The 20,538-nt window shown below is 40.8% G+C and overlaps 1 protein-coding gene across 1 annotated transcript in view; it reads right to left on the bottom strand.

Moving 5' to 3' along the window:
* The window catches only part of LCP1 (lymphocyte cytosolic protein 1), a gene marked incomplete at its 5' end in the record, with an annotated part of 41,676 nt that extends 22,214 nt beyond the window's left edge, over positions 1 to 19,462 (bottom strand). Inside the window, 8 exons of the mRNA XM_080688959.1 lie at positions 1,215 to 1,310; positions 4,714 to 4,856; positions 7,963 to 8,128; positions 10,021 to 10,102; positions 15,670 to 15,802; positions 17,407 to 17,536; positions 17,701 to 17,864; positions 19,399 to 19,462. Of these exons, the coding sequence (XP_080545085.1) occupies positions 1,215 to 1,310; positions 4,714 to 4,856; positions 7,963 to 8,128; positions 10,021 to 10,102; positions 15,670 to 15,802; positions 17,407 to 17,536; positions 17,701 to 17,864; positions 19,399 to 19,462 (978 nt within the window). The remainder of the gene's footprint in view (positions 1 to 1,214; positions 1,311 to 4,713; positions 4,857 to 7,962; positions 8,129 to 10,020; positions 10,103 to 15,669; positions 15,803 to 17,406; positions 17,537 to 17,700; positions 17,865 to 19,398) is intronic.
* Positions 19,463 to 20,538: the final 1,076 nt, after the last annotated feature.

The following is a 20,538-nucleotide window of genomic DNA, read 5'->3' as shown; positions in this document are numbered from 1 at the left end:
GGGACGTGGAGACAGGAGGATCGCGCAGGTTCGAAGCCAGCCGCGCTGGCTTAAGAGACCCTGTTTCAAAAATATAAAATAGGTCTAGGAGTGTAGCCTGGAGGTAGAAGGGCTTCCAGGAAGCCCAGTACCACACACACAAAAAAAGGGCTGGGGGTGTGGCTTGGAGGTAGAATGCTCCTGAATTCAATTCTTGGTGCAAGGGAGAGAGAGAGAGAGAGAGAGAGAGAGAGAGAGAGAGAGAGAGAGAGCTGTTAATAAGAACATTGACTAGGATAATCACTTTTCCCATGCTGAGTTGGTATCCTTGCAACACAAACAAAATAAATAAATATCAGTTAGATTATCTGCATATTGTCACCAGTAAAAAATATATTGTCAGTTTGGCTTTTGTCGACTTCAGATTGAGAACCATTCATTTCACGTGCTCAAATAATTCTAAAGAATCTCCAGTATTTGTTGTAAGCATGGTTTTATAACAAGACTGTGTTGAAATATGGTTCAACATATTGTTGAAATATGGCCGATTGTTTTTAAAGTCTATGAAACTACCAATTGTCAGAAAATAGACTTTTGAAACTAGAAATATTTAAGCTGATGATTTTCTAGTCAATACTATATATATCATATATTTTATGAGCTTTACTTCTTATTTGCTTTCACTTTATTTCTCATTCTGGGATAAACTGACTTCAATATTAATTCATTGGATTTAATTCCAATGATACTAAATGAGGTACACAAAATGGACAAGGTAACTTTTCAAGATCAATATTAAAAATGGTGGCAAGACTGAAGGGTGTGTTCATGATTTGGACATTACCCAATGGGTACATGCACCAAAATATCATACTTCTACCCCATAACTTTGTACCATTATTATGTATTGATTGGAAATAAATGAACAAGAATACTACCATTTTGGCTAAATAAAACAATTGTTTTAACATTCAGACTTCTGTTAGTATTATAGAGCTTATGAAATGATGGGCATACAAAGAAATGCTTAGCATGGTGTATGACATCTGGTGTTTCTTTCTTTAATGCTTTGTTTCTAGATTCCGTTTCCACAATTATTATTAATAACTGTCAACAGTTTGACAGGGATTTTAACAGAATTCCAGAGAAGTCATCTTGCAGAGAGCAAGTCTTCCTTTGTATTGGGATAATCAACACAAAGGCAGTGGGGAACACAGCTCAACACATGGCCTTACCCTTAGTCCAGACATGTCAATAACGACAGCAGGAATGCCTTCTTCATCTCCTTTTGGAGCCACCTGTTCAAGCAGGTGGTAATAAGCTTTCGAGTCCTGTGAAGAATTAAGAAACCATAATTTTAAAATAGCATAGCTAATTACATACTTAGCATGACAACAATTTCCCAAAAGCAAGCATTTTATATTTTATTCCACTATCATTCAAGAATGTAACTTAATTAACAAAGCTAGAAACATTCATTAATTTACATGTTCTATTTGCCTGGTTGCATATTGCATTTGCTTTTCTCTTTAGAGGTGTTGAACAATTAAAAATACAGATATACATAAGAGACAACCTAAAGAGGCAGATATTATTTCATTGTCCTTGGGGAAGAAATACAACTTATTTACATTATTAAATTGTATACAGGAATGAAAAGAAATGTGTATATGTATATATGTATGTGTATATATATGTATATATGTATATGTCTTTATATTGCTGTAGAAGTCAGTCAGCTAAGGTTTAATTTTAAAAAGCGACAAAAAAGGAAGCAGAAATTTAAAGCAGAGTTTAAAAATACATTTAAATGGACAATAAGCAAAAGAAAAAGAGATTCAAAGACATAAGGTGAAAGCATTAATAAGAAGTCTTTTTGTAAAAGGAAAAGTATTACAATGACAAGTAAACTTAATGTTTCTCTAAAACAAGAAAAAAATGGTTAACTTTAGTTATAACAGATTGGATGTAAATACTTAATTCTCAAGTTTTTTTTTAAATTATGGAATATTCTTATTGACACAAGAAACTGTCAGAATCAGCCTTAAAAATACAAATTTATTCTCAGTCAATGACAGCACTACAGAATTTCAAGTAATTTATGCAAATCATCTAAAAGCATCTTAGGTTTTTCTTTCACTAATTTTTTATTTTTTATTTTTGTGGTACTGGGGGTGGAACCTAAGGGCATTCTACTTTTGAGCAACACCCCCAGCCCTATTTTTTATTGTTTATTTTGAAATAGGGCCTCACTGAGTTGCAAAGGGCCTCACTAGCTGTCTGTAAACCGTGATCCTCCTGCCTCAGCCTCCCAAACGCTGAGATTACAAGCGTGGGCCCCCACCTGTTAAATACTTTACAGCCTGGGTAGGGTCTGGGAAGAGCAGAGGTATGCTCACTACTTTTCTTTTTTCTTTTCTTTTGTTTCTTTTTTCCTTTTTTTTTTCTTTTTTGCGGCACCGAGGATGGAACCCAAGGGCATTGTACCTCTGAGCTACACCCCAAGCCCTATTTTTTAGTCTTTTTATTTTTGAAACAGGGTCTCGCTGAGTTGTGAAGGGCCTCACTAAAAGCTGAGGCTGTCCATGAACCACGATCCTCTGGTCTCAGCCTCCCGAAAGCTGGGATTACAAGCGTGCACCACCACGCCTGGCTTGCTCTGTTCTTCCTCCTCCTCCTCCTCTTCCTCTTCCTCCTCCTCCTCCTCCTTCTCCTTCTTCTTCTCTAGGGATGGAACCCAGGGGCATTCCACCTCTGAGATACACCCCAGCCCTAGTTTTTTATTTGTTATTTTGAAACAGGGTCTCATTGAGTTGCAAAGGGCCTCACTAAATAGTAATAGACAAATGAGAACAAGAGAATGGAAGCCACTGGTGCTGCACCTGGGGAAACGGATGCTCACCTTTTATCTTTCTACCCTCCTTCCTCTTGCTTTTTACCTTTTGAAGTCCATGAAAGTTCCATGTAGGTGGTAAGAACCTATAAAATCTACCTACCACGTGTTGTGTCTTTTTAACTTTGCTAAGAATCACTTCATATGAGATGAATCTAATAAACCTTACTGACTCTATTCTTGCTGATTTTATTGCTTTAAAGACACCTCCTTGGAGCAGGAAATGTAGCGCAGCTGTAGAGCGCCTAGTGTGAGGCTCCAGGTTCTATCTTCCATACTGCCCAAACAAAAACCCTGAAACTCTCTCCATAAAGACATCTCCAAGTGCTGCCTCCCCAGACACACACACACACACACACACACACACACACACACACACACAGAAGCACAGCTCTCCGCCACTCCACGAGGAACACAGCCACTGTATTAATAGTGCTCAGTTTGCCAACTCCTTGTTTCAGACAGGATGGTTATTATTCTAAAGAGCACAGCCTTTTTGTGACAGGGAGTCCGGTCCATGTATGGCTGAGATCAAGCGACCTAAATGGCTGAAAAGTTGTTTAGCAATTGCAGGGATTAACTGCTAGGCACAAATATACAACTGTCACTGGTTATCCACACGCTTCTAGCAGCCTAGTGCTAGAAGATGTGTGGATAACCAGTGACAGTTGCATATTTGAAAAATGAATCTGACTTAGATCCTAAGGAATGGGGAACTTTTCACCTATAATCTCACTCTGGTCCTGTGCCTGGCAGCCCCTGAGTGCTGGACACCACTGTGTCCACAGTGAGCAGCAGCTGTAATTCAAAAACTGTAAGCTTGGTAGACTCTTGGCAGGTCATGCACTCCTCCCTCTGACTCTTTCTTTTTGCAGAAAGTTTTCTTAACTTTTGGGAAAGTGAAGACTGAAATATCTTCTTGGGGTTGCATCTCAGCATCTCACGCTGGTCCCCATGGGAACGACTTTCTGCTGTCCCTGACCTGCTCCTTGAGTGCTTTCCATTTGGGGCCCCATTAGCTCCAATAGCCATCTCCTCTTACCAAGACGCGGAACTTTTCATAAAGTTAAAACCCACTGTCTGTGTGTCCCCAGTCTTCCCCTTTGCGGATCTCTTTATCTCAGTTTCCTTATTTGTAAAACGAGAGAATAATAACCTCAGGGCTTGTTGTGAGGATTAGATGGGCCAATATTTGTACAAAGCCGTTAGAACAATGCCTGGCATGTAGCAGACACTATTTTTGTTATTTATAGTGTAATTAGAAGAGTTGACCTCATGTAATTAAAAAAAAAAATTCCCCACTAGGAGAGCCGAGCATGGTGGCACACGCTTGTAATCCCAGCATTTGGGAGTCTGAGACAGGAGGTTTGCAGTTTGCAGACACCCTCAGCTACTTAGTGAGGTCCTTTGCAACTCAGTGAGACCCTGTTTCAAATAAAGACTAAAAAATAGGACTGGGGTTGTAGCTAGGAGGTAGAATGGCCCTGGGTTCCATTCCCAATACTGCAAAAAAAAAAAAAAAAAAAAAATTTCTCCACTAGGTGGCCCGGTTTATAAAAGCAGACATTAAAGTCATATGCAAACCCAACCTAAAGCGATCTGATCTCTCGCCCTTTGCACTGTCTCAGCCTTGTCCCTCTATTCCATGATAGTGAGACGTGAGGCAAGAATGGTCCCCTTGGACACTGCTCTGACTTTGGGAGGTGTGTGTGGGGCCTGGACTGGAGGAAATGGACTCGAGGACAGTGAGTGGCTCCACACTGGCCCTAGAGCTGTGGAAGCACAGGCCCACATTCCCCTTCATGCTCCTGTTAGTCGTGTTCAAACCACATCCCTCCTACCTTGATGTCGGTGCTGAAGTTGCTGATTTTGTTGCAGCCTGCGTTCTCCAGGTGGTAGTTGGCCCATCTCAGCAGGAGCTCTTCAGGGGAGAGCTTCATCAGATCCTCCAGGCTCTCCCCTTCCCTCAGCAGAGCAATCAGGGCTGAAGAAGAGGACAGAAACCAAACAAAAATAAACACAGGGATGCTTGGGGGGAGCTGTTATAATTTTCATGGAGCCCTGCTAGAAGCCAAAGATAGCAACATATCTCTCTGAAATATTCTTATAGCCTTCCTATGCGATAAACACCATCCTTTCCTAAAGGTAATCTTCTCTACTGTGAGTTTACTGTTATTCCCATTTTTCAGATGGAGAAGACAAGACACCAATGAATTGCCATACTTCTCCTAAACCCAATGGGATGGAGTCACAAAAATAACCAAGACTCTGGGCTCAGAAAGCTCTTCCTGGTCTGTCAGACCCATTTTATGACATGACAACACTACTGCTTGTAAGAGATCGATTTTGTGAAAATGACAACATTCTCCGGTCTATTACTGCAGTGTTTTATGCTTTGAATGCTCGCCTGCGTAATTATAGCAACTCAACAATGTCATCAATTCTCCTCTGTGTTTTTCCAGATGAAAAAACTATTTTTTGCTCAGTTAGAAGGTTTAAATTTAGCTGATTTGAATCTGTAAATCAATATTCTTTCTCGTGGGTTTTAAGATCTCTATTTGCTTTTTTTGTTTATGCTTCTTTATATTATATTCAATATATTGGTTTTAAAGTGAGTTCTCAAGAGTTTTAATTTGTTATTGGGATATTATTATCAATATTTTAGTACTAGGATTGAACCCAGTGGCATTCTATCTCTGAGCCACAACCCCAGACCTATTTTATTTTTTATATTTAAAAAGGGTCTCACTAAATTGCTAAGACTGCCCCAAACCTGCAATGCTCCCATCTCAGCCTCCCAAGAACTGGGATTCCAGGTGTGCACCACCATGCCTGACTTCAGTTATCATGATATAAAAATATGTATAACTGAATATTAGAATTTGGCTACAGATTTCATCTTGGTAGAATTTGCACCTGAACACTAAAAGGCAACACTGTGATTTGTATAATACCTGTCAAGGTCTCCTACCTCATCTAAGCAACTTGGCCATCACTAAATGCAGAGAGGAAGTCAGGCGTGGTGGCGCACTCTTGTAATCCCAGTACTTGGGAGGCTGAGACAGGAGGATCTCAGGTTCGAGGCCAGCCTCAGCAACTTAGTGAGGCCCTCCAAAGCTTAGTGAGACCCTATTTCAAAATAAAATATAAAATAGGGCTGGGAGACTAACTTGGAGGTAGAATGCCCTTAGGTGCAATCTCCAGTATCTCTCTCTCTCTCTCTCTCTCTCTCTCTCTCTCTCTCTCTCTCTCTCTCTCTCTTCACACACACACACACACACACACACACACACACACACACACACACACGTAGAAGGAACACAAATCAGATTGGCAGCTGCATATTTAATTCAGAATTTTAAAACCCTAAATGTAATTTTCTATGCTCTTTTTCTAATTTTCATATATATTGTGTATAATTTAGATATATAATGATGTGTTCATATGCTTTTTTAGATATACAAATAGTGAGGTGATACAGTCAGGTTAATATCCCATCATCTCATCTAACTATCTTCCTTTTTATCTCTTTTCTTTTGGTGGTAAGAGTACCTAAAATCTACTTTACTGGCAAATTACCAGAATACAATATTATTTACTATAATCCTAATACTTCATACTAGATCTCTAGACACATTCATCTCACATAAGTATAGCTCTGTATGTTTTTTGGTACTGAACCCAGAGGCATTCTACCGCGAAACTATGCCACAGCCCTATTTTGTTTTTTTCTTTATTTTATTTTTGGTACTGAAGATTGAACCCAGGAGCATTCTACCTCTGAGTTACATCTCCAGCCCTATTTTTTCCTTCCTTCCTTCCTTCCTTCCTTCCTTCCTTCCTTCCTTCCTTCCTTCCTTCCTCCCTCCCTTCTTCCCTCTCTTTCTCTCCTTTCTTTCTTCCTTTTTCTCTTTCTTCCTTTTGTACTGGAGATTAAACCCAGGAGAATTCTGCCTCTGAACTATACCTCCAGTTCTATCTTATCCTTTTTTCGCCTGCCTGCTTTCTTTCTTTCTTTCTTTCTTTCTTTCTTTCTTTCTTTCTTTCTTTCGTTTTTCATACTGGAGATTGAACTCAGGGGCATTCTACCTCCGAGCTACACCCCCAGTTCTATTTTTTGTTATTCTTTATTTTGAAACAGGGTCTCATTAAATTGCAAAGAGCCTCACTTAGTAGTAGCTGAGGCTATCTACGAATTGCAGTCCTCCTGTCTCAGCCTCCCAAATGCTGGGATTACAAGCATGTGCCACCATGCACGGGTCTTGTTTTTCAGTTTGAAACAGGGTTTTGCTAAGTTGCTGAGGCTGTGATCCCCCTGTCTCAGCCTCCCAAGTACTAGGATTAAAGGCATGTACCATAACACCTGGCTTATTTTTTATTTTGAAACAGGGTCTTGCTAAATTGCTGTTGCATGTGCCAACATACCCGGCATCTTTGTACTTTTGACCTACAGAAGTACAAAGTCCTCTATAGTCTTGGTAAAAAATAAACCATGTTTCTCCTAATCTGTTGCATATGCTGAAATATATAAATGTGATTTGCTTCTAAAATATAAATTAGTCCTATTTGTTACACGGCATGTGAAGGCAAAGTGAGCTCTGAATGAATCTCTTGAGGATGGAAGTCCCAGAGAGAGCAAGACCGAGCTACAAGCTCAAAACAGGCTTTATTATTGGTCTGTGGTCTTAAAAAGCTTTTGCTCACTGGGTGTGGTGGCACATGCCTGTAATTCCAGTACTCGAGAGGCTGAAACAGGATTACAGGTTCAAAGCCAGCCTCAGCAATTCAGTGAGGCTCACATCAATTTAGTGAGACCCTGTTTCCAAAAAAAAAAATAGGGCTGGGGGTATAGCTCAGAGGAAGAATGCCCCTAGGTTCAATTCGTATGACCATAAAAAAAAAAAAAAAAAGTTTTTTGCTCTGTCATTTGAAAGTCTGCTCAGTATGGTTAGAATCTTCTACAACTCTTACCACCAATCCCATATAACTGTGCAGTTTCCTGAACTTGAGAACTGCTGACTTCCTCCCCCGACAGTCCCTAACACAGGCATTGATGGGACTGGGCCCCTCATTTGAGACTCGCCTCTTACCTTCATTTCTACTGAGTTCAATGTCAGCAAACAACCCAATCTTGATGACTTGCCACAAAAGTCCCAGGACCAGATAAGGTTTCCCCTCCTTCAGGTCCTCAGCTCCTATGTTAACCACGTGGCACCCGATGGCCGAGGCAGAGTTCAGAGCTAAGTTCAAGTTTTCCTGAGGGAGAAAAAATACGCATACTTGGTTCTTTGCAGATGAACAGTGCTGATTACTGAGTGGCAACAGCAGCCTTTTCCTTTGGGAATGTTCACAGGCCTAGAGGGACAATCTTCCCTGGTTCTGACATCGAGGAAAAGCAGTGAATACTAATGAGAAGAGAAAATCCAGTAACCCAGACACTGAGCTTACCTACTCAATCAAATAGCACCCTAGTATCAATACTTTTAACTAATCATATGATAACATTTTTCATATCCTTCTAAAGTCATCCTGGTCCCATAACTGTTCATTTTGTTCTGTCATAAAGCCTACACCACATCCAGCAAGTCGATTAGTAGAAACAAAGGTGCACATTTGAGGGAAGCCATTGTCCTGTCACTGGCTGTCATTAAGAAGACAGTTGCTGATGTAAATTAAGGTCATTGAAAAGAGAGCAACCAATAGCTTTTTGATTTGCAGATTGGGTATTATGGGAATGAATGAATAACATACAAATCAAATTTCTAGAAACGATGAAGGGTTTTTAACAAGACAACTGACTAGGGATCCATAATAACTACAGGACTCGAGTGCACAGACATACCTGTATTTAGATTAAATGCTCCTATGACTAACAACAGTGCATGTAATGTAACTTACAGTTTGAATAGTCAATAAAATTTTCAGTCTAAGACTATTCTTGAGAAGAGATCAGTGTCAGAGATGAATAAAAATTATTTTTATGATCAATTCAAAACAAAACAAAGGCCACCGGTGAATTGAGGGGTCTTACCTTAGCTCCAATAATTAATGAAAAAATGCTCTTATGGCCTAGATTATAAGTAAATTTAACAGTAAGCACATTCCTATATGTTTAATCATTGTTCTCAATTTGCCCACCATTTTAAATCCAAACAGGAGATAATATATTGCTCATGATTTAAGAAGACATGGTTTCTGAGCAAGAGAATTATGGTAATTAATGATAAATATTGGAACATAAGATAGAAACATATCTTATTTCCTGCTGGTAACTGTTCCAGTTAATCAACGAATGGAAGGAATGAAAGCAAGTTATATTTATTACATTCACCACTGTGGCCAATATCACCGTGAAGGCTGCCAGGGTTCTTCCCATTTCGCTCCCTCGTTTCCTAGAAAGGCTTATCTTTTCAGCTAAATGATACGAGTTTGGCATCAATTCAAAGTTAAATTGCTAGGAAAAGTTGGAGTTAAAACATTAGCCAATGTGAATTTTATTCCTAAGTGGTCAAAACAAACGTACAACCTTTCCAGCTACTAACACCTCACAAACCTCCTTTCCCACCTGCTGTAAAAGACAGAAATGTGTCCTTTTATCTTCACTAGTGATAACAGATTACCATCTCAAAGCATAGGTTTGGAGAATAATTTCTTTTATTTCTTTTTTTCTTTTTTTTTTTTTTTTTAGGTACTGGAGATTGAACCCAGGAGCATTCTACCTCTGAGCTATACCCCAGCTCTATTTTATTTTTACTTATTTATTTTTTGGTGGTACTGGGGTTCCTGGAAACCCTTCTACCTCCGGGCTACACTCCCAGACACCTATTTTTTATATTTTTATTTGGAAACAGGGTCTCTTAAGCCAGCACGGCTGGCTTCGAACCTGAGAGATCCCTGTCTCCGCCTCCCAAGCGCGGGGATTACAAGCGTGCGCCACCACGCCCGGCTGTTATTTTTATTTTGAAACACTAGGTTGATGAGAGTTTCACTACTTGCTGAGATTGTCCTCGGACCTGAGATCCTCCTAACTCAGCCTCCCACATTCTAGGATTACAGGCATGCCCCACCACATCCTGTTACGGGAAATAATTTCTGAGCTCCAGCAAGAGGTACTGTTCTTTCATTGCACAGTAGCAGCAGGGCCATACCTGAATGGTGAAAGGTGTGAGTTTCTTTTTGTTGATTGTTCTTTCGTCGATAGTGTCTGGCACTGATAGGTTGATCATTTTACTGAGAGAGAACAAATGGGCGAGAGCAAACTGGTGAGTAACCAAGCCCAGTAACATTACATTTAAATTCTAGGAGCATCATAATTGAACACATTAGCAACATAGTATGTGCAATAAGTGTTTACATATAAAATTGGCTATGCTGTTTTGACTAGACTCAAACTGCGGGAAAGGATAATGTTCCTGAAGGCATAAGAATATACTGAAGTGAGAAATGAGGATCCCACTTCATCCACTCGCTCAAAAGGCTGGGAAAATTACCCAGGTTCCCTTAGCACATTAGGAGAGTCTAAGTAGATAACCAAAGCAAATCTGCCATTAGCAGGTCTACTTTCTTAGACATAAGAATTGTCCCCAACAGTGTCTACGTGTCTATTTGAACCAGATCAATATCTTTAACTAGTCATATGGCAACTTTTTTTTCATATTTTTCTATAGTCATTGTTTCATCAGTACATTATAAATTTCCCTCACGTAAGTATCTACTACATTTATCAGACATTCAAAGTAACAAATTATTGTTAACGAAAAATTGATTTTATCCAGGTTAGTACTGGTTTAACCTTCAAGGGTCCTGAAAAACTTAAGTTTCCTTATCAAATAAATTATCTGTCTTATTTATTTATTTATTTACTTACTTACTTATTTAGTTTTTGGTGCTGGAGGTTGAACCCAAAGAAATTCTACCTCTAAAGTAGACCCCCAGCCCTATTTTATTTTTTATTTTGAAATAGAGTCTCATTAAGTTGCAGAAGGTCTCACTAAGTTGCTGAGACTGGCTTCGAACCTGTGATCCTCCTGTCTCGACCTCCCAAAGTACTGGGATTACAAGTGTGCATCACCACACCTGGCCTCTTCATCTTATTTAAAGAAAAGAAGTTGAAAACAGGTATACAGGAGGAACAACAAAATTTTAAAAGTGGCAAATGTGACTATGACTATTTCCTTTTTAATGAGAAGAGAAAACAGCATTAATAAATTTTCCTAACAATTTAAAGCACTACCCTTTATAAGTGTGGTTAATTTTTAAAGATAATTTCAGCTGGGCACAGTGGAGCATGCCTTTACTCCCACTACTTGGGAGGTTGAGGCAGGAGAACTGAAGGTTCAGGGTCAGCCTTGGCAACCTTGTGAGGCCCTCTAGTACTTAGTGAGAAACTGGTTCAAAGCAAACTGATTTGGGGGTGTAGCTCAAAGGTAGAATGCTTCTGGGTTCAAATCTCAGTAGCATAAGAGGAAGAAAAACAGGAAGGAAGGAAGGAAGGAAGGAAGGAAGGAAGGAAGGATAAAAGGCACAATTTAGGCAAAACACACTTCAAATAATCATTTGAGAAACATAAAACTAGTAGTGAACTAGTGAAGCTCTGAGTGGTGGTGAAGGGAAGGAACTGGCAAACATCTCTTTCCTTGCAAAGCTTATAGTTCATTACAGAGACCAATGTGTGACTATGAAAAGTTACATAATAGTTCAAAGTAAAATGCTGTAATAGTTCCCAAATTATTACAGTAACATGTTCTCTAGGAATTCAATAAAGGAAGAGATAACTGGGGGATGGGATAGGCCAGAAAATGCCCTGGTAAATAGATTGATAGAGGGTGATGGGAAAGGACTGTGTGTGTGTGTGTGTGTGTGTGTGTGTGTGTGTGTGTGTGTATGTGTGTTCCTAAAAGTTGAACTCAGGGAGATTCTACTTCCAAGCTACACCTCCCACCCCTTTTTTATTTTGTTTTGAAACAGGGTCTTGCCAGGTGGTTAAGAGTCTCACTGCATTGTTGATGCTGTCCTGAAACCTGTGGTCCTCATGTTTCAGCCCTCCAAGCACTGGGGTTACAGGTATGTGCAATTATGCCCAATGGAAAGGAAATTCTTAAAAAGGAAAATAAAAGACAAAGCCACAGTAGTAAGTTTTAAGCAGGGTGCACAGAAGAGAGTGCGTGTTTGCTGATGTCTTCTGTCATTTACCCGGGGCTGGGCACCTATGGGTCCCATGGCTGGAAAGTTAAACTAGTAGGAGAGGAAAGGAATACCATGAGGTGCCTTGGGTGCCAACCTAAGAAGGCAGGACTTGGTCCTGCAGGCTAGGATTATATATATATATATATATATATATATATATATATATAGCTATAGCAATGGCACCTTTGAAATATGAAATCTCATGATTAACTCTGATAAATAAAATAGAAAAAGCAGAAGCCAGGCATGGTGGTGCACGCTTGTAATCCCAGCATTTGGGAGGCTGAGACAAGAGGATATGGGGTCGTGGTCAGCCTCAGCTACTGAGTGGCCCTTTGCAACTCAGTGAGACCCTGTTTCAAAATAAAGAATAAAAAATAGGACAGAGGGTATAGTTCAGAGGTAGAATGCCTCTGGGTTCCACCCCCAGTGTTGCAAAAAATAAATAAATAAAAGGAATGTTCCAGTTGCAGCAGAGGACAGAGACCCATCTTGCCCACCCACCCTTCCCTTCGATTGCTAAGCTCATCACATACCCAGCATCTCCAGCCACCACACCAGCACCTTGGCCCAAATGACGGAGAAGCTGCCGGAGCAAGAGAGGCAGGGGCGGCAGGAGCAGCTTCAAGGGCACGGAGCAGCCCACAGCACTGTGCTCAGAGGCCTCCCGTGGAAAGAATGCACTCCCCCTTTCCCAGGTGCCCTCCATATGCAAGTGATGTACTTACAAGCGCCACTCAAAAGGCTCCTTGCTTAAGGACTACAGCTTGCAATGGATTCAATTATGCTCCTGTTATCCTCATGCCCATTTGCTCTTATGCTCACACAAAACAAACCGGAGTATATTCCAACAAAAATTGCTCCTGTCCTTGCATTAAAGTTATTTTTTGGCTGGGCGTGGTGGCACATGCTTGTAATCCCAGCATTTGGGAGGCTGAGACCAGAGGATCATGGTTTGCGGACAGCCTCAGCTACTTAGTGAGGCACTCCGTAACTTAGTAAAACCCTGTTTCAAAATAAAGAATAAAAAAAAAAAAAAAAACAGAGTGGAGGTGTATCTCAGAGGTAGAATGCCCCTGGGTTTCATCCCAACACACACAAAAAATGTTCAATGCAATTCAACTATATGTTCAATGCAATCTATATGTTCAATGCAATTCCCATTAAAATACCAGTGACATTCTTCAGAGACCTAGAAAAATCAATCATGAACTTCATATGGAGAAGGAAAAGACCTAGAATAGCCAAAGCAATTCTCAATAACAAGAAACACGCAGGAGGCATTACAATCCCAGACTTCAAACTATACTATAGAGCAATAGTAGTAAAAACAGCATGGTACTGGCACAAAAACAGATATACTGACCAGTGGATTAGAATAGAAGATACAGAAACAAACCCACACATCTTTAGTCAATTAATCTTTGACAAAGGGGCCAAACACATACGCTGGAGAAAAGACAGCCTTTTCAACAAGTGGTGCTGGGAGAACTGGCTAACCATTTGTAAAAAGATGACTCTAAACCCCTATATCTCACCTAACACAGGAATCAACTCAAGATGGATTAAAGACTTAGAAATTAGACCTGAGACTGTGAAGTTAGTAGAGGAGAGCATAGGTTCAACACTACAACATATTGGCACAGGCAGTAACTTTCTCAACAAAACCTCCGAAGCTCAGGAAATTAAAGCAAGAATAAACAAGTGGGATAACATCAAACTAAAAAGTTTCTTCTCATCAAAGGAAACTATCAATAACCTAAAGAGGAAGCCTACAGAATGGGAAAGGATCTTTACCAGCCACCATTCTGATAGGGGGCTAATATCCAGAGTATACAAAGAGCTCAAAAGGCTTTACACTAGCAAAACAAACAACCCAATCAAGAAATGGGCAAATGAACTAAATAGACACTTCACAAAAGAAGAGATACAAAGGGCCAATAGATACATGAATAGATGTTCTACAACACTGGCCATCAGGGAGATGCAAATCAAAACTACACTGAGATTCCATCTAACCCCAGTCAGAGTAGCAAGCATAAAGAAATCAAACAACAAATGCTGGCGAGGATGTGGGGAAAGAGGAACTCTTTTACACTGTTGGTGGGAGTGCAAACTAGTTCAGCCACTATGGAGATCTGTGTGGAGATTCCTGAGAAAGTTGGGAATAGATCCACCATATGATCCAGCTATACCACTCCTAGGTATCTTTCCAAAGGGGTTGAATTCAGAGAAATACAGCAACATATGCAAACCTATGTTCATAGCAGCACAATTTGTAATAGCCAAAATATGGAACCAACCCAGATCACCATCAACAGATGAATGGAGAGCAAAACTGTGGGAAATACACACAATGGAATTCTATTCAGCCATAAAGAAGAACAAAATTATATCATTTGCAAGAAGATGGAAAGCCCTGGAGAGCATCATGTTAAGTGAGATCAGCCAAGCACAGAAGGAGAAGATACACATGTTTCCTCTAATATGCCCAAACTAGAAAACACAAAGGATACCAGTAGGACCCCAGATATTAGAGGGGAAATACTAGCTAAGTTTTAATGGAAAGATAGGAGAGGAGAAAGGCCGATCTGGATTAATGAGGTTCTACACCTGAACATGTGTAAAATTATGAATAAGACATGGTTAACCTGGACAACCATTGGTGGGGGGGGAAGGGGGCGGGGGGTAGAGGGCACCAAATATAGTATAAATGTATACTACTTATGTTCAATAAAAAATTGTTAAAAAAATAAAAATAAATAAAAAATAAAAATAAAATAAAGTTATCGTGTGTGTGTGTGTGTGTGTGTGTGTGTGTGTGTGTGTTACTCTGGGGCATTCTTCCTCCAAGATAAACTTCCAGTCCTATTTTTTATTTTTTATTTCTGAAATAAGGTCTCATTACGTTGCAGAGGGCCTTACCAAGTAGCTGAGGCTGGCCACAAACCTGTGATCCTTCTGTCTCGGCCTCCCAAGTACTAGGATTACAAGCATGCATGACCATGCCCAGCTTGAAAGATTTAATCATTACTAGATTTGAGCTGTTAGAAATATTTCAGATAGAAGGAAAATGATATTAGATAGAAATTTTTTTTTTTGGTGGTCCTGGGGTTCCTGGAAACGCTTCTACCTCCCGGCTACACTCCCAGTACCTATTATTTGGAAACAGGGTTTCCTAAACCAGCGTGACTGGCTTTGAACCTGAGATCCTCCTGTCTCCGCCTCGCAAGCGCGGGGATTACAAGCGTGTGCCACCATGCCCGGCGATACTAGATAGAAATCTGAATCTATACAATGGAAGAAAGATTAGCAGAAAGGGCAAATAGGTTAATATAGTAATGCCCAAATTTAAAGCATCTCTCTCTTTATGAGTATCTCTATGTTGTGCATCCCTCCTCTCTATCCAAACAATACTAGTTTTATATTTTTCACTACAAATTGCATCTAAAATTAGTTTGCTCTCCTGGACCTGGCCAAGTGAAAGTCCAGAAGAGCATTCCCAGGACAGCTGAGCTTTCAAAGAAGTGAGCCCAGGATAAGCACACTTAACTGCTAACACTTCAGAAAATGGGCAATTCTCTGGAAGCCAAGAAGGAAGTTTTGCTTACCAAAGGACAATGCCGTCCCCAACAGCACTGAAGAGGTCATTGGTGTTTGGGTTCATCGGGATGACATGTCGACAGTCAGGATCATGTTCCAGGGCTTTGTTTATCCAGTTGACAAAGGCATACTTCTCTTCCTCTGTGAGGCAATGATTAAAATTATGTAATACTGAAAAATTATCTACATGGATCTTAGATTCTCTTGCCTGGGAGAGACTTTACAAGGTCACCCAGCCCATTATCTTATTATCTTATACTTGTTGATATTTAAAAATCTCTGATCATTTGGGAACAGAATCTACATTCACTGTAAGTCATAAGACATAAAGCAAGCAGGTTCAGAACAAAACAGAATAACAAAATGAAGATATATATCTTTAGGCAAATACAAACATTTATATAATTATGTTATATAAATATTTATGTTACTATTTGTAAAAACAAAAATATTTCACATAGGTATAATTTAAATGTAACTATGGTCTGATGCTTACAGGATAAAACTCAGGATTCTGTCTGTAGTCCTGCTGACTTAAATTTTGGATGACTAGGGACAATCTTTATAGTATCCCTTAGCTTCTTTATGTAATTATAATGAGGTTGTTATGAAATAAAGTGATTTGTGATCTAATCGTTTTTTCTTATCACTAAAGCTGTCATGAGTTGGTCTTAAAAGTTTTAACAAAATCTCAATTTATGTTTTAGACCCTAACACTGCTTCCAAAACCGTGTATCATCAAAAACAAGTGTCCCTCAGAGGAATTCGGAATCACCAAAGTTTGAGAAACACTGCATACCAAACCACCTTCTTGCAGACTCATAGTGCACATTTGACATGACAAAGCTGTTGGAAAATCCCTATACCTAAAAATAAAAGGCTAGTCAGGTGTGGTGATGCATGCTTGTAATCCCAGTAATGTGAGAGGCTGAGACAGGAGGGCTGCAGGTTCAAAGCCAGCCCCAGCAACTGAGTGAGGCTCTCAGCAACATAGTGATACCCTGTTTTCAACTAAGAAATAAAATAGGACTGAGGGTATATCTCAGAGGTAGAGTGCCTCTGGGCTCAATCCTCAGTACCAAAAATAAATAAATAAATAAATAAATAAATAAATAAATAAATAGCTAAACTTTGTCTTACCATCAATAGGCAGTATTTAATGACAAACTTATCTTTAAGATCAATTAAAGTTTTAAAGAACTCAGTTTGGGAAATGCTGAATAATTGTACTGTTTGAGCTAGTAAAAGTTTCCACTAAAGCTTTTAGATATCAGCCTTTGGAACAAATATACAAATTCCTTCCAAATCAATGAAAACACATTTGTTTTGCCCTCTCCGCTGATGTTAAGAATAATCACTATATTGAAGACAAGAGCTCACTGGCTAATTGTGTCCATAAGGTTTACAAAGGAATTTTGGCAGCCTATAAAGATTTGTTTCTAATGCTGATGAGATCATTTGTTACTGAATCCTGCCTGGAGCTAGGACTGTGCTGGTATTATTTGTCCACCTCGAACTGGCCCACTTATGCCCAGGAACACAGGAGAAGGTTGTTGGAAAACAGGCCAGAGAAGGTAGTAGATCATAAAATCCCGTTTGCTTCTGTCTTTGTTTGAGCACCAAGTTTAGAGTCTGTAGCCACAGAAAGCATGAATCCTGCTGCACATTTCTTTCTCCTCCAACCCTCAGTTCTCTCGTCACTCAACACTCTCCACGTCTGCTCTCCAGCCCTCAGCAGAGCATACCTGAGTAGGAGTGCTGAGTGCCGATGCTGGACTGTTCAGAGGTGCCGCCGATGGCACAAATCCCTTCCTTCTTGTTGATTGCTTTTCTAAAGGTCTTGGCAATGTCTGTGCTTTTGAGGCCATGGAAAACCTGCAAAAAATCTATTTTGAGAAACTCAAGCAGTGGTTAAGAAAATCACTAAGACAAGAATATGTGATGAGGAGGAAGGAGGGTAAGAACGGCTTTCTGGATATTTTTCAAAACTGAATTAAAATTCCAAGTTTCGAAGGCATCTCCTATATTCTGCATCATACCTTGATAAACTCATCAAAGCTGATCTTCCCATCTTGGTCCAGATCACCCGTAGCCATCAGGTTTTCTGCAATTTCTCTTACTCTGTACCCAGGCAGGGGCAGGCAGGCAGCCTTGAACAAGTCATTCAGCTCACTGCAGCTGATGTATCCATTGCCATCGGTATCTATAAAAAAACAACAACACAACGAGGCTTCAGGCCATGCAGGCACAGCCTCTAGAGAGGCGAGAGAGCACCAGAGTCAAGATCTCACAAGTGACCTGTTGCTATTGGACACAGATGCTAGCACCTCCAACATCCACAGTTAAAAAAAAAAAAAAGAATAATTTTGAAACAGAGATTCTGGCAGCAGAATCTGAAGGAAGTCTTATAGAAACTTTTTTTTTTTTGTACTGGGAATTGACTCCAGGAGCATTCTACTTTCAAGCCACACTCAGCCCTATTTTCTATTTTGAAACAGAGTCTCACTAAACAGCTGAAGTTTAGTTGAACAAAGTTGTTGCAGAGGCCTATATCAGCCTCCCAAGTACTGGGATTAGAGGCATGTATCACCACACTGGTTAGAACTCTTAAGTAAATCTCGGGCTTAGTGATAAAGACTAAGAGAAAGTATGTCATATTCTGTGTGTGTGTGTGTGTGTGTGTGTGTGTGTGTGTGTGTGTGTGTGTGTGGTACTGGGGATGGGACCCAGGGGCATTCTACCACTGAGCTATACCCCCAGCTCTGTTTTTTAGTAATTTTTATTTTTATTTTTATTTTGAAACAGGGTCTCACGGAGTTGTGAAGGGCCTCACTAAGTAGCTGCGGCTGTCTGTGAACCACAATCCTCTGGTCTCTTGTCTCCCAAATGCTGGGATTATAAGCATGAGCCACTATACCTGGCTGTCATATTCTTAAAGGAAATCAGACAATATATAAAAGATGTATAGATGTATATGCATTTTCAGGAAGAGGCTACCAGTGAGAAAGAGACCAAGGAAGCCGGGCATGGTGAAGCATACCTGTAATCCCAGTACTTGGAAGGTTGAGACATGAGGAGCGCAGATTCAAGCACAGCCTCAGCAAGTAGTGAGACTCTCATCAACCTGGCAAGACCTTGTTTCAAAATAAAAATAAAATAGAATTGGGGGTATAGTTTAGAGGTAGAATGCCCCTGGGTTCAATTCCCAGTACCACAAAGAGAGAGGGAGAGAGAGAGAAGAGGGAGAGAGAGAAGGGAGAGAGAGAGAGGAGAGGGAGAGAGGAGAGAGAGAGAGAGAGAGAGAGAGAGAGAGAGAGAGAGAGAGAGAGAGAGAGAAAGAGACAGACTCCAAGGAAAGTAGTTTTCTCAACACATATCTTCCAGCCGGGCGTGGTGGTGCATGCTTGTAAGGTGGCCATGCTTGGGAGGCTGAGACAGGAGGGTCGCACAGGTTCGAAGCCAGCCTCAGCTACTGAGTGAGGCTCTCAGCAACTTAGTGAGACCCTGTTTCCAAATAAATTATAAAATAGGTGTGGGAGTATAGCCCGGAGGCAGAAAGCCCCTGGGTTCTACCCCCAGTACCACCAAAATAAAAATAAAAATAAAGAATATATCTTCCAGAACTAAGTTCCCTGACGCCCTCCGCCCATCCCAGTGCTCCCCGGTCGCCGCTGCTCTGCTCCCCGGTCGCCGCTGCTCTGCTCCTGTTACCCTTCCATAGAATCCCATCTACTCACCGACTTTGGCGAAAGCCTCCCTGAGCTCCATCATCTCCTCGTCGGACACCGATCCTCTCGCCATGTTTCCACTGCCTTATTTAGGAGACCTGGGGAGGAGAACGCAGGAATGACTTTTGTGCATCTTCACTATTTTTGTCCCACGTTTATTAACAAATCCCTTTTATTAAATGAAGAAATGTCCTCCTGTATCTCCCCAGCATTCATAGCTGCCTTTTCAAAATGTTAAGTCAGAAATAGGCCTTTTCTCACTTTGTCTTGTGGTGGTCTACCAGGGTTCCCCTCCGTGTTTTCTTGTCTCTGTGTATATGCACCATTCTTTATTTCTTTCTTTATTTATTTTTTATTTTTATTTTTTTGTGGTACTGGGGTTCCTGGAAGCCCTTCTACCTCCAGGCTACACTCCCAGACCTATTTTTACATTTTTTAAATTTGGAAACAGGGTCTCCTAAGCCAGTGCGCGCGGCTGGCTTCGAACCTGCGCGATCCTCCTGTCTCTGCCTCCCAAGCGCGGGGATTACAAGCGTGCGCCACCACGCCCGGCTATGCACCACTCTTTATATCAAGATGTGGAGTTTGTTTGTTTCCCTCTCTTGAATGAGGGCTTGTGTGTGTGTGTGTGTGCGCGCGCGCGTGTGTGTGATACGGGGATTAAACCTAGGGGCATTCTACCTCTGAGCTCCACTCCCAGTGCAATTTTTTTTTTTATTCTTTATTTTGAAACAGGGTCTCATTAAGTTGTGGAAGGCCTCACAAGCTGCTGAGGCTGGGAGCAAACCTATGGTCCTCCTGTCTCAGCCTCCCAGGTATGGGGATTACAAGTGTGCACCACCATTCTGAACAATGTGGGCTAATTTCAAGATTGCTCTGACCATCAGAAGGTAGTAGAAGGGATGCTAAGACTCAGCACTTCTGCTTCCTTCCCGGGGAAACTCCCTTGTGGTACCCAACTGCCATGCTGTGAGGTGTTTAAACCACATAAAAAACCCAATGACTGAGTGCTGACAGCCAGCATCAACCACGGCCACTTTGGACTTTCTGAGCTCCCATCTGAGATCCCAGGTGACCATGGTCCCAGCCAGCACCACCAGGAACAGGACCGCTCAGCTGCACTGGTCAACCAGTAGAAAAGAGATGATA

This window comes from Muscardinus avellanarius (genome assembly GCF_963383645.1).
Source record: "Muscardinus avellanarius genome assembly, chromosome: 2".
NCBI classification, from domain to species: domain Eukaryota; kingdom Metazoa; phylum Chordata; class Mammalia; order Rodentia; family Gliridae; genus Muscardinus; species Muscardinus avellanarius.
Note: the sequence above shows the minus strand (reverse complement) of the source record. Positions and strands in the feature narration are given on the sequence as shown.